The 13418-nt window shown below is 37.2% G+C and overlaps 1 protein-coding gene across 4 annotated transcripts in view; it reads right to left on the bottom strand.

The window, feature by feature from the left end:
- The window catches only part of rnf175 (ring finger protein 175), a 51969-nt gene that overhangs the window by 36977 nt on the left and 1574 nt on the right, over positions 1-13418 (bottom strand). For 3 of the 4 annotated variants that reach the window (XM_043700182.2, XM_043700184.2, XM_043700185.2), the window contains exons 2-4: positions 13273-13313; positions 8865-9006; positions 5836-5990 (exon numbers count right to left, since the gene is read on the bottom strand). In XM_043700182.2, the coding sequence (XP_043556117.1) occupies positions 5836-5990; positions 8865-9006; positions 13273-13313 (338 nt within the window). The remainder of the gene's footprint in view (positions 1-5835; positions 5991-8864; positions 9007-13272; positions 13314-13418) is intronic. The other variant, XM_087998553.1, reaches the window with a different exon arrangement.

The raw sequence follows: 13418 nt of genomic DNA, 5'->3' as shown, positions 1-13418 counted from the left end.
CATATCTACAGAGTGGTGGTGATGAAGGGAGTGGATGTTTGTCGGTGTGGTGTCAATCAATTTTTCTCTGCCTGTTATTGTAGTAGTCCTCCTTTGCTGGATTCTGAATTTATCTCAGTCTTCAGGGCGATCACTGACTTTTGCATCTTTACATGCTTCTCCTTTCAACTTAATACTCTTTATTTCCTTGGTTAGCCATGGTTGGTCTACCCCTCTGTCTTACCTGCTTACTGGGATATACTTTTGCTGAGAATCATGATTTACCTCATACGCCTGCCACTTCTTGCTTATCATCTTTCCAGCTAATTTTCCCATCCAATCCATTTTAGCTAACTATCCTCATTTCAGCTGAAAATGTGTTGCTGGAAAAGTGCAGCAGGTCAGGCAGCATCCAGGGAACAGGAGAATCGACGTTTCGGGCATAAGCCCTTCTTCAGGAAGGGCTTATGCCCGAAACGTCGATTCTCCTGTTCCCTGGATGCTGCCTGACCTGCTGCGCTTTTCCAGCAACACATTTTCAGCTCTGATCTCCAGCATCTGCAGACCTCACTTTATCCTCATTTCAGTCTAATTACTCAAACTAAATATTAAATTGTCATGTTATGTGCACAACTTCTTCAGGGATCTTTTACTGAGGTCATTTATTAAATATGCCTCATCACCCATTGCCAGGTTTATGATAGCCTGTTCCCTGGTTGGCTCCATGACATATTGCTCCAAGAAATACTCTCTTGCACTCATAGCTACACTTTCTAACTTGATTAACCCAATCAACTTGAAGATTAAAGTCACTCATAATTATAGCTCTATCTTTTTACATGCTTCTATGGCTTTTTTTTTCTTTAATTCACTGATGGGACTTGGGTGTCGTTAGCTCGCAAGCACTTTTATTGCCTGTTGCTAGCTGCTCTTAAAGCTGATGGTGGATTGCAGTGGTTCAACAGGGCAGTTATGTGCTGCAGATTGATCCGTAATGCGCTTAAGGAGGGAAGTCCAGGATTTTGACCCAGCAACAGTGAAAAATGGTCATGTATTTCCAAGTCAGGATGGTGAATGCCTTGGAGGGTAACTTGCAGCTTGTTGTCTTCCATATATCTGCTGACCTCGTCCTTCAAGATGAAAGTGGTTCTGAGCTTGGAAGGTGCTGTTCAAGGATCTTTGGTGAATTTCAGCTTCACATTTAACAGCAGCAGTGTGTACACAGCACTGAAGAAGAGTGTGGATGTTTGTGGATGTGCTGCCAATCAAGTGGGTTGCTTTGCCCTAGATGGTGTCAAGCTTCTGAGTGTTGTTAAGAGCTGCACTCATCCAGTAGTCCCAGCCTTGTGACTTGCTTTTGTAGCCACTATTTTTATGGCAAATCAGTTGGGTTTCAGGTCAATGGTAATCCACAGAATGTGGGATTCATTGATGGTAACACTACTGAATGTCCAAGAGTGGTGGTTATTGTTTCTTATTGGAGGTAGTCATTGGCTGGCATTTCTGTTCCATGCACGTTACTTGCCATGTGTCAGCCCAAACCTGAATATTGAACACAGACTGCTTCAGTATGAGGAGTCACAAATGGTGCTGAACATTGTGCACTCATTGGTGAACATTCCCACTTCTGACCTGATGATGGAAGGAAGTCTTTGATGAAGTAGCTGTAAATGGTTCGTCCTAAGACACTACCCTGAGGAACTCCTATAGAGATGCCCTGGAACTGAGATTAGTGACCTCCAACAAGCACAATCATCTTCCTATATGCCAGGTACAATTCCAGCCAAATGTTTGCCCCTGTATCACATTTTTATCCACTCCTACAGTGAGGATACTGATTTGGGGGCTAAAACACTATTCCTGTCAATATCTTCTTTTTCTTTTTAAAATTTCCACCCAAATGGACTCCAAACCTAGATTCTCTCCACCCCAACTGTCTTCATTTCATCTTATTAATAGTGCTATCCAACCACCTTTTCCTTCCATTCTGTCTTTCCAAAATTCCACTTCTGATCTCCTTAATCGTATCACTATAATGACTGCAGCATCAGATCCTTTTACCTTGATTTGCATTGCCAGTTCTTCTAATTTACTCTGAAAGTTTTGTGTATTAAGATACCAAGCCTTTAAACTTGCCTTCTTGCCATTAAATACTTGGATGAGCACTTGAAATGACTATGGATCAAATACTGGAAAGTAGGACTAGCAGATTTAGAGAAGGTTTTTTTGATGCAAACTCAATGAGCCTCTTGTGCACTGTATAATTCTGCGAATCTTTAATCATCCTAATGGTCCTGTTTGCTTCCTGTCCTTGATTACCAGTTTTTTTGTATTTTACTGTTCTTTCTTTTACAACTGTCCTTGTTTTTTTTTTATTACATTACCGACAGTGTGGAAACAGGCCCTTCGGCCCAACAAGTCCACACCAACCCGCCGAAGAGCAACTCACCCAGACCCATTCCCCTATATTTACCCCTGCACCTAACAGTATGGGCAATTTAGCATGGCCAATTCACCTAACCTGCACATCTTTGGACTGAGGGAGGAAACCGGAGCACTCACGCAGACAAAGGGAGAATGTGCAAACTCCACACAGGCAGTTGCCCGAGGCTGGAATCGAATGTGGGACCCTAGCACCGTGAGGCAGCAGTGCTAAGCACTGAGCCACCGTGCCGCCTGTGTCACTCTGGTGAGTTTCCCATATCCCTGCCATTCTAAATTCAACTTGCTCCAGCCACATTAGCAAATTTGCGCCCTACGTTTTCAGCTCTGGCCCTGTCTAGATGTAACCCACCCAGTTTGTATTGCACTTACCTCCACCAGAACCCGTCTCAATATCCCAGGAATCTGATTGTCCCCCCCACCCCAACCTCTTGCACAATCTTTCTAGCCACACATTCAATCGATACCTTATTTCAACTGACTAGCACATGGCATAGGCAGTAATCCTGAAATCACCGCCTTTGAGATTCTACATTCCAATTGAGTTCTAGCTCTATGTCTGGCTTTTAGCACCTCATCCTATTTTATAAACCTGTCATTGATATCAATGTGTAGCATGACCACTGACTGTCCACTCTCTCCTTCTTGACCTCAGCACCAGAGCAGCAATACACCATCCTGAAGTCTTGTTTGCAGCTACAGAAACATCTAGCTATTATCCTTACAATTGATTCCCCAGACTATTGCAATCTCTCACTTTTTTTCTCTTCACCCGTGCAGTACAGCCAACTGCTGTGCAAAGAATTTGGATGTTACTCATTTCCCCTGGAAAGCTATTGTCCCCCTGCCAATAGTATCCAAAGTAGCATTCTGTTGTTTTGCAAAGGAATGGCAATGGGAATCTCTGCATTGTTCACTTTGTCCTCTTATTCTGGCCAGTGGCTACCCAACCCTCTCTTCTTGTGGAATCTTAACCTGCGGTATTACCATCTCTACTGTTCTGTATATGCTATCCACAATTCTCTCAGTTTCATGGACGCTCCAGTGTCCCCAGTCAACAATCCAGCTCAAAGCCAAATTCTAAGAGCAGCAGTTGGAGTTCTTTCCTACACACGTGCTAACATGGTTTTATTCGGAGAAAAGTTTAGCTTGTGCACCTTCCAGACCAGGAGTTAAGACTTTTTCAACATTAAGTAACCTGCAAACTTCTAAGCTCTCCGTTTTGTGATTTGGAGATGCCGGTGTTTGACTGGAGTGTACAAAGTTTAAAAAAAAAATCACACAACACCAAGTTATAGTCCAACAGGTTAAATTGAAGCACACTAGCTTTTGGAGCGCCGCTCCTTCATTAGGTGGTTGCGTGATTTTTAACTCCGTTCTGTGAGTATTCAGTAAGTGGACTTCACAATTCACAGGAAAGAACTGGGAAGAATCTAAGTTGAACTTAAATATTTGATATAGAGGAACAATCTCTACGGATGCGAATCACTAGTGTGTTGGTATTCAAAAATGGATTGCTGAATTTAAGATTTTTGTCTGAATGTGTTTTATATCTCAACCTTGTTTTCTGTTTTTGCCTTTACATAACATTTTTGCTCTGTTATTAACTAAACTTTGTAGATTTTTGTGACTTTGTTTCAGTAAATGTATACCACATTTAAAACAAAATGATCAAGCTAGATTTCATTCTGGGATATGACTTGGTCTAATAATACCATCACATAGAATCACAATACTAAAAATAAATACTGACTTTCTCAAACAAGTGTATTTTCTTAATCACCAAAGAAATATCAGAAAATAGATTACTTTCTGGCTACTTGTGCATTTACTGGCATTTACTTTGTCTCAACAATGCAGAAGGTCTCAACCAAAAAAAAAGTCAGACCTTAGCTTAATGATTTATTGGCTAACATAAATTTGGGGAATAATAGAATCAAATCCTGCTGGGGAAAACAAAGCATTACAATATTACAGCAATATTAATTTACTTGGCACAGTTAACACTTGTACTTCTGAATTTCTATCCATACAAAAAAAAATTGATAAATACCAGAAAAATTGGTACTTTTGCACACAGCACATTAAATATCCACTTAAATCAGTAAAAGTATTTCATAAAATTGCAGCACTTTTCACCACCAGATCATAAATATGGAACCAAATCTGGTGGTGTCATTTACAGAGTCAATGATAGCATAACAACTGCATCATTCATAACAACTAATCTATTTAAAAACTGATTGCATTAATTAGGAGAAAATATAAACAACTTCTAGAATTAAAATTAAAGTAGACTTTAGAAAAAAAAACTAAAATCTTCACTGATGGCTAGTCTATACACTTAAATGAGCAATTGTTCATATTGTGAAAAACGACTTGCCATTTTTTTCAAAAAGCTTTTAATGAGGCCAAAGATCAGCTCTGATCTTGCTGAATGGCTCAGTAGGTTAAAGGTGCTTCATAGACCACTTGTTCATTTCTATGCCTAAAAAGTCATCAGTGGGGGTCAAATAAATGAGAAAACAAACTGAATATGACTTATTTGGTCAAAGTGAATCAATACCTAGACATTTATACCTACACAACATAAAAGTCCCATATGCTTGCAAACTACATAGCTTCTGACTCAGTGACCAGCATCTCAAAATATGTATAGCACATACAAACAATTATTTGTATTCTAAATACAATGCTTCAGGTTATGGTGGCAGGTTTTCAATAAATGTATACTAGAAAATTGTGATGCACAGACGTTAATCAATTGATTGAACAAATGTTACCAAGATTCTGTTTACATCAAGAAGCTAAAGAAAGAATAAACCATGACTAAAAGATGCAACTCGATAAAACTGTCAAAGGTTAGTATACAAGCTAATGGAACCGTTCCAACTGTTTTTAAACAAAATCTGAATAGTCAAATGAGTAGAGAATACAGCTCTTAAAAACACAGTTGCATCAAACAAGAATTGCAAGCAGGATTCTGAATTGCTTAATGTTGATTTCAATAATTGTACCTTACAAATATTAATAACTTCTTTGGTTAAACCATCACAAAGAAGAATTTTTAAGATGTACATAAAATTACAGATCTTCCAACAAAGTGTTTTGTTAACAATATGCAGATCAATGGAGTGAATGATTATCTGGAGTATGCAGGAACAGAGTGGAGGTTAAAAATCAGATCAGTTATAATCTTAATGCTTTGAGCCTGCTGTATCAATCATTAAGTTGTCTACTCTTGTTTCTTGCCAGTCATGAGGAATTCAAAAATGCTCTAGGTGTGCAATAAAACTGCATCTACCTGTATCACTTATATCAATGTTAATTATAAATTGCTCATTATTTGGTCACTCAAGGCAGAAGAAATCAATGCTGAGAAAAAAAACCTCAAATTTTCACTTAAGTACATACCGTGGTGTTCTTCCAGAAAGAGGTTTGCGGGTAGCTCTGAAGATGACATAACTGGTTATAACAGAGAACATTCCCCACGTGGAGAGAAAGCGCCACCAGTAAAGTTTTACTGTGAAATATAAAGGAACAATCCACATCTGCAGCAGGGTGACCAGCTGTCAAAGAAAATACATAAGTCCATTATGAGCATTTATTAAACAAAGTTAGTATATCCAGTTTACTTTCATAGCTTGGCAAATTATCCATTTAATGACCCAGTTTTATCATGGCATGAATTTGTTGTAAACCATGCCACAATTAGAATTTGCTATTCATGTTAAAGATATTCAGGATTTCAAAAGTCTGAAAAAATAAAATTACAGAAAATCTATTAACCAAATCTCACTATCATACTGATGGCTTGCTAGTATAATGTGATTACATTACAACTACAGTTTGAAAAACTGTTCCTTACTTGGCTCATTGATGATTTACCATCTAAATGAATCAGGTGTGGTTGAAAACATAAGAAGCATTTAAACACTATGCAGTAATGCTATCATTATTGTAATGTAAATACATTTGCACTTTGGTTTGGATACAAATAGTGAACAGAAAAACTGGTATTTTTGGGCAAGGGCTTTTTCGTGTTCATCTTAATTTAGTAAGTTGGAGTCAATCTACACCCAGGTCAGAATATGAATCTAATGGTGATGTAACCCTTGCCTAAAAATTCCAGTTTTTTATCTTCATTAAATAATTTTTTTATCCAAATCAAAGCACAAAATGTATTTAGATTACAATATTAGCATTGCTGTATAGTGTGGATGTGTCTTTTGTATTTTCAACATAATTTGATTCATTTAGATCAATGAGCCAAGGAACTTTTTCTTAAAAACTGTAGTTGTAATGCAGTAATGTACTTGTGATTAATTGTAGCCTCACAACACCAATGTAGGAATAGATTTATTTCCAAAAAAGCGGCTATTAACTGGAAGAATAGGTAAACAACTTCTGAAATTAAATGTACTTATTTTGATCAAGATATACATTCTTATTCAGGAAAATTTCAAACTTTCCAAGCTTATTTCACTGGGTAAGTGAATTAGGTATCAATTTATTTCAACTGTGTGATGCAATACATTAACTTATGCAATGCTCTAGAATCCAGAAAAAGTGTTAATATGTATTTCTAGAACAATTAATGTGTTATGGATATGCTCTCTGCTGGACTGTGCAAAATTCAGTAGTCAGTTGATAAAATAAGACAGTTGTGCATCTGCACTCAATAGTATTGTTGCTGCTACAGTCAACATCTGGATATAGAAAAACACAATCTACTTTATTGTTTAATGGCACCATTACCATCTGGATTATATTAGCACAAATTTTACTTATCCATACATCATATCCCATGGAATTTCCTGACAAATCAGACTGTTGCCCAAAGGCTAAATGTTTTTCTCATTAAAATGGCTTAAATGAGCTAAACAGGACCTGGACTCAAGCAAATCCGAAAGTGGGGGTCTAAATAATTAGATGGCAGCAGGACGTTTAATTTATCACTACTGATTTTTAGTCTGGCTTGTCTTGCAAATGAAGTTCATAAAGTTGACTGAATTTACAGTTTGGCGAGTATACAGACATAAATAACAGTTGCAATTCACATTTTTAATTGCTTTACGTTAAGTTTATAATATTTATTGTGGATGATTGGTAAGCCAATGGTTAAGGAGGAGAAAATTAGTTTTCTTTTACCACCAGCAGCTCATTCTGCAACTAATACAAAATTAGCTAGCAGGGATAATCAAACAGCATATATACTTTAAAAATTGATTGTTTTAAAAAAAGGTGGCAGTAAAACAAATAGTTCACAATTTTAAAAAATAAATCAAAGAATACTCAAATGTTTGTTTTACAATTACAATGCCCGAGTACCAAGTCTGCAAAATGCCTGGTCACATTTTGCCACGGGCCACACAATTTTACTACTGTACAGTTTTGCAATAACTTATGTTAAATGGCAGCAATTATTACGATCCAGAAAGGTCTCAGAATAAGATGGCATTCTCTCCCAATTTCCTTTCCAATAAGCACGTCTGTTCTTTTTATTACCATTATTTCAAAACAAGAATGAATGCTTTTTTTTGGCAAATATCAATTGAAATTACTTGTTAAAATGAGGTGTTTTAAAAATGGACAACACATTTGATTGTGAAATGCCATGCTGTAACAGCAGATATTGCATCATTACAGCTAAAATAAGCTATCCATTAACTTCACAACAGCAACAAACATTAGATCCATTACACTAACTGAAATCTGAGTAACAAACTGCATACAAATTAAGATCCATGTTTCACACCATTATGATTACAGGTTTGTCTGCATCACAGCTGCACAAACCCAATCAAAATTTCCACAATATGAACAAGCTGTTCTATTAAAGCCATTAGTAATAATGGAACATAAAGAACCAATTCAGATCAAGTCATCTGTTAAGTTCAAACTTAGTTTGCGAACAGGTACATTTTCTTAACTTGCCTACAGCCACCTGACATCTGTATGCAGGCTTCAACAGGATCAATATTAACGTTTCTTATTACCAGAACATAGCTTTGTTAGATATTTATACTTGCAATTGAAAAGCAACAAGGAGATGGACAAAAGAAACATTTGGTGAATGTTCAGTTTGCTGTAGTCAAGATTTTAACATGTACAAACTGTGAAATTACAAGCTTTATTTAAACCAAGTAGCTAGAACTGTTACAAAATTGTTTATATACACAGACTTACAATATTTAATTTTAACTTTTGGTGAGGGATGACAAAGCTGGGTACAGTACCATGACGCAATATTTATCAATTCCAGATCAGGTGCAGCACAGGACAAAGCTCTGGCTAAACAGTCTGCCTCATCTCAAATTTATTATGATACCTTCTGCTGGTCTGAGCAACAAGACTGCTAAAAACTGGGAGAAACAATTGGTGTTTGCTTGTATATCAACAAAATGTAAATTTGAAGGCATAAGATTGAAAATAAAACTCACATTATATGATCTACAATGATGCTGTTTCCACTGGACTAGCACAATCTGAGCTATTACGAGGGTGGCAATAAGAATAAGCACCATTTCTGCATGCATAGCTTCATGTCCACGGTGTTTTGCATGTACCTTGGCATTATGCACTCTACAAAGGTTGCAAAAAAGTTGATATTGAATTGCATATTGCTTAAGAAAAGTAGCTGAACATTTCAAATTAATTAGGTAATATTCCAGTGAAGGCCTCTGTTTACAAAAAGGATTAATTTTCTGTAATTTCTACAAAATGTTCATATCTACCTCAAAAGGACCCATGAAATTGGTCATGTTTATTCCTAATGTGGCTTCTCCTACACATTTTTCTTGAACAAGATCTTTCCACTGCTTGCTAAAATATTCAATCAACATTACTGTAATGCTTTCAACAGAAAAAAATATGATCTTTCACTATATAAAGCAAAATGTATCCAATTGGTTACATGACACGAACAGAAACAGATAACTCCCAGATTTACAATACCGGGGTTAATGTCTCGATTTTCATCAGGATAACTTGCCTCAAATAAATTTAAAACTTCCAAGAATTTAAAAAACCTGGAGACAAAAGAATTTGTCTTGTGACCTTATTATTTGACAGTACTTGAACTTCCAGTACTTTCTTACTTGGTGTTCAAGATGAAGAACTCTAATTGGGAATTAATTATTTTGTTTTGTACTATGCATCAAGCTCTCATATATTAAGTATAGGATAGAGTAGATGTAAACATTTCCTCTGTTGTAGCTCAACAATGTCCATTTTCACTAGTCTTATACAAACAGTTTCAATTTCTCACTTCAGCTAATTATACACTAGTTCTGTATTTTACCAACTTATGAAATTTGCTCAATAAGGCCCAAACATTATTTTACCTCTAACAGCAAGATACAATATAACAATTTACAATTACATCACTTTAAACAGAGTAAAAGACCCCAAATGCACTTCACAGGAATGTTATCAAACAAAATCTGACACTAAGTGATTCAGAATCATTAGTACAAGATTCTATAAATGTTAAGGCAGATGATCAAAAAATTGATTCATATCGAATCAGAGACACAAGTAGAGAGGGGACAGCAGTTTAGGTAAGGAACCTTAGAGCCTCAGCAGCTGAAGGCATGAATATCAGTGGTCAAGCAATTAAAATCATGAAATGCAAGGAGACAGAATTGGAGGGTAACATATCTGAGAAAATTGAGAGGCTGCAGAAAACTACAGATGTGTGGTGGGGCATGATGAAGTAATCTGAAAACAAATATAAGCACTAAAAAAACAAGGAACTACAAGGAATGTAGTTTAACTAACCCAGGGTGAAGGGGACTTGATCCTAGCGAGAAAATAGAGGGTGGAATATGGCAGACCAAGCAGATGAGAGATACTAAAACATAATGTAGCAATTATAACAATCAGAAATTAATAACAACCTGATGCCCATACAGTGTGCAGCAAAGAATGAATTATTCTGAAAGCAAATTTTATTTTCTACATGATGCAGCTGGCAAATTCAAACCTAACAATCAAAAAATGGCAACAGAATATTGTTACGTAACAACGTGCAGATTTTCCCATAAGGGAGAGGATAAGTGAGGAAACAGAAGTAATTGGATGACAATGGGCATAATGAAGTAGTCAGATATGAGGACAGAGGGGACAAGTGAGAGACAAGCAAGGTAGCCCAACAGAAACATTTGGCAAGGTGAACAGACAGCAAGCTGACTGACAAACCACCAAAACACTAGTGAATCATCCTAGTCCCTAGACAAAAAGTGAAACACTAAACTATTATGATCTTTGAATAACAGAAGCACTGAAAATCAATACAGAGTTTGCAAAAACATTTTCAAATCAATAAGAGTATCAGTATACCTTGGAATTTTAAAAAAAATCAAGGCTGGAGAAAGAACACAAAGGCTTAAATTAGTCAACAATTGATCAGAGTTGAAACAGATACTTCAGTCCAACTTGTTCATCCTGACCAGATATCCTAAACTGATATAATCCCATTTTCCAGCATTTGGCGTTTATCGCTCTAAACCACTCCTATTCACGTACCCATCCAGATGTCTTTTAAATATTGTAATTGTACCAGTTTCCACCATTTCCTCTGGCAGCTCACTCCATACATGCAGCACCTTCAGCATGAAATAATGTTACCCCTTAGGTCCTTTTAAAATCATGCCTCTCTCACCTTTAGCCTATGCCCTCTACATTTAGACTCCCCTAGCCTGGGAAAAAGATTTTGGCTTTTCACCCTATCCATGCCCCTCAGTTTTATAAAATTCTATAAGATCACCCCTTAGCCTCTGATGTTCCAGGGAATTCAGCTTTTCTCTATATCTCCAATCTTCCAATCCTTGTAAATCTTCTCTGAACCCTTTCGAGTTTCACAACATTTTTTCCTACTGTATAAGTCCTGCCCTAATTTGTCTTTCCAAAATGCAACACCTGCATTTAACTAAATGAAACTCCATTGCCACTCTGCTCATTAATCCAACTGATCAAGGACCCGTTGCATTTGGAGATAATCGTCTTCACTGGCCACTACACCAATTTTGGTGTTATCCGCAAACTTATTAATCCTACCTCCCATATTCACATCTAAATCATTTATAAATGTCAAAAGCAATGGAGCCAGCATCGGTCCTGGTGGCACACTGTTGGTCACAGGCCTCCAATCCGAAAAACAACCCTCCATTAGCACCCTCTGTCTCATTCCCTCAAGTCAATTTTGTATCCAATTGGCTAGCTCCTATTGGATTCCATTTGAACTAACTTTGCTAACCAGTCTATCATGCAGAACCTCGTCAAACAGCTTGATGAAGTCCAAACACATGTCGACTGCTCTGCCTTCATCAATCTTCTTCGCTACCTCTTCAAAAACTATCCAGTGAGACAAATCCCTACTCTCAAAGCCATGCCAACTATCCCTAATTTGCCTATCCAAATGCATGCAACTCTTGTCTCATTCCAACAAATTACCCCACCACTGACATCAGGCTCGCCAGTCTATTGTGGCCCAGCTTTTCCTTACCACCTTTCTGAAATAATGGCACCACATTAGCCAATCTCCAGTCTTCTGGCACCTCGCTTGTGGCTATCAATGACATAAATATCTCAGCAAGGGGCCCCAGCAATCTCTTCCCTGGCATCCCACAAAGGTCTGGGATACACCTGATCAGGTCCCAGAGATTTAGCCATCTTAATGCTGTAATATGGAAATCCTTCACAACATCACTATTTATTTCCCCAAGTTCTCTAGCTTCCATATCCTTCTCCAGAGTAAATACTCATGTGAAATACTCATTTAGTATCTCATCCATCTCCTCTGGTTCTACACATAGATGGCCGTTTAATCTTTAAGGGGCACTGATTCTCTCCCTAGTTACTCTTTTTCCCTTAATGTATTTGTAGAATCTCTGGATTTTCATTAACCCTATTTTCCAAAGACATCTCACGTCCCCCTTTTTCCCCCCCTCGAGTGCCTTCTTTTTCTTGACCAGAACCTCAGCTTTTCTAGTCATCCAGTATTCCTACACCTACCAGCTTGGCCTTTGCACAAAAACAGGAACAAACTCTGAACTCTCATTATCTCATTTTTAAAGATCTCCCACTTTCTAGCTGTCCCTTTACCTGTGAATAATCTCTCCCCATCAACTTTTGAAAGTTCTTGCCTAATACTGTCAAATTTGGTCTTAGTGCAATTTAGAACTTCAACTTTTAGATCAAGTCAATCTTCTACCATAACTGTTTAAAACTAGAATTATGATCACTGGCCCCAATGACACCTCAGTCACTTGTCCTGCCTTATTTCCCAAGCGAAGGTCAAATTTTGCACCTTCTCTAACAGGTGTATCCACATACTGAATCAGAAAATTTTGTACACACAAATTCCTGTCCATCCAAGCCCTAAACACTGCAGCAGTCCCAGTCTAAGTTAAAATCCCCTGCCATTAAAACTTTATTATTCTTACAGGTACCTGCAAGATTTTAAAAGATTTCTTATAACTAGAAATTTTCACTTGGGCTTTAAAGCAGGATGCACACTAATATTGCACTTGTGTAATATACTAAATTAGCTCCAATACAAGAAAAAAAGCTCTTTATAACATTTAAATTTTATGAAAGAAAATTACAGGTCATTCTGCTATGAAATGTGTTTCGTTAATGTGAATTCACTAATAACATGATAGACGAGTTGGGGACACTTTCTAAAGCGTGAACTTTTAAAGCATCTATTGGTCATAATATGATTCCAGCCCTATTAGCTTAAATGGTGCTGCTATTGCACTATTTTCTTATAACATGGGATTGCACAAGAATGGAACAACCACATTATAGCCGAACTGACCATGTATTAATCACAGCATTGCTTACCTCCATTGGTCATCATCTGAAGGAAATTTTAAGAGATCTATCTATGAACAAAAGAATTTGTTAGGTTTGCATAATATTCAGTGAAGTCATGACAGAATTCACAGTTTCACAAGATATTGACCATCTGTCTCTGTATCTGATGTACT

This window comes from Chiloscyllium plagiosum, unplaced genomic scaffold (assembly GCF_037043375.1).
Source record: "Chiloscyllium plagiosum isolate Xiang-an unplaced genomic scaffold, Cpla_swu_hap1 HiC_scaffold_1, whole genome shotgun sequence".
Lineage (NCBI taxonomy): Eukaryota > Metazoa > Chordata > Chondrichthyes > Orectolobiformes > Hemiscylliidae > Chiloscyllium > Chiloscyllium plagiosum.
Note: the sequence above shows the minus strand (reverse complement) of the source record. Positions and strands in the feature narration are given on the sequence as shown.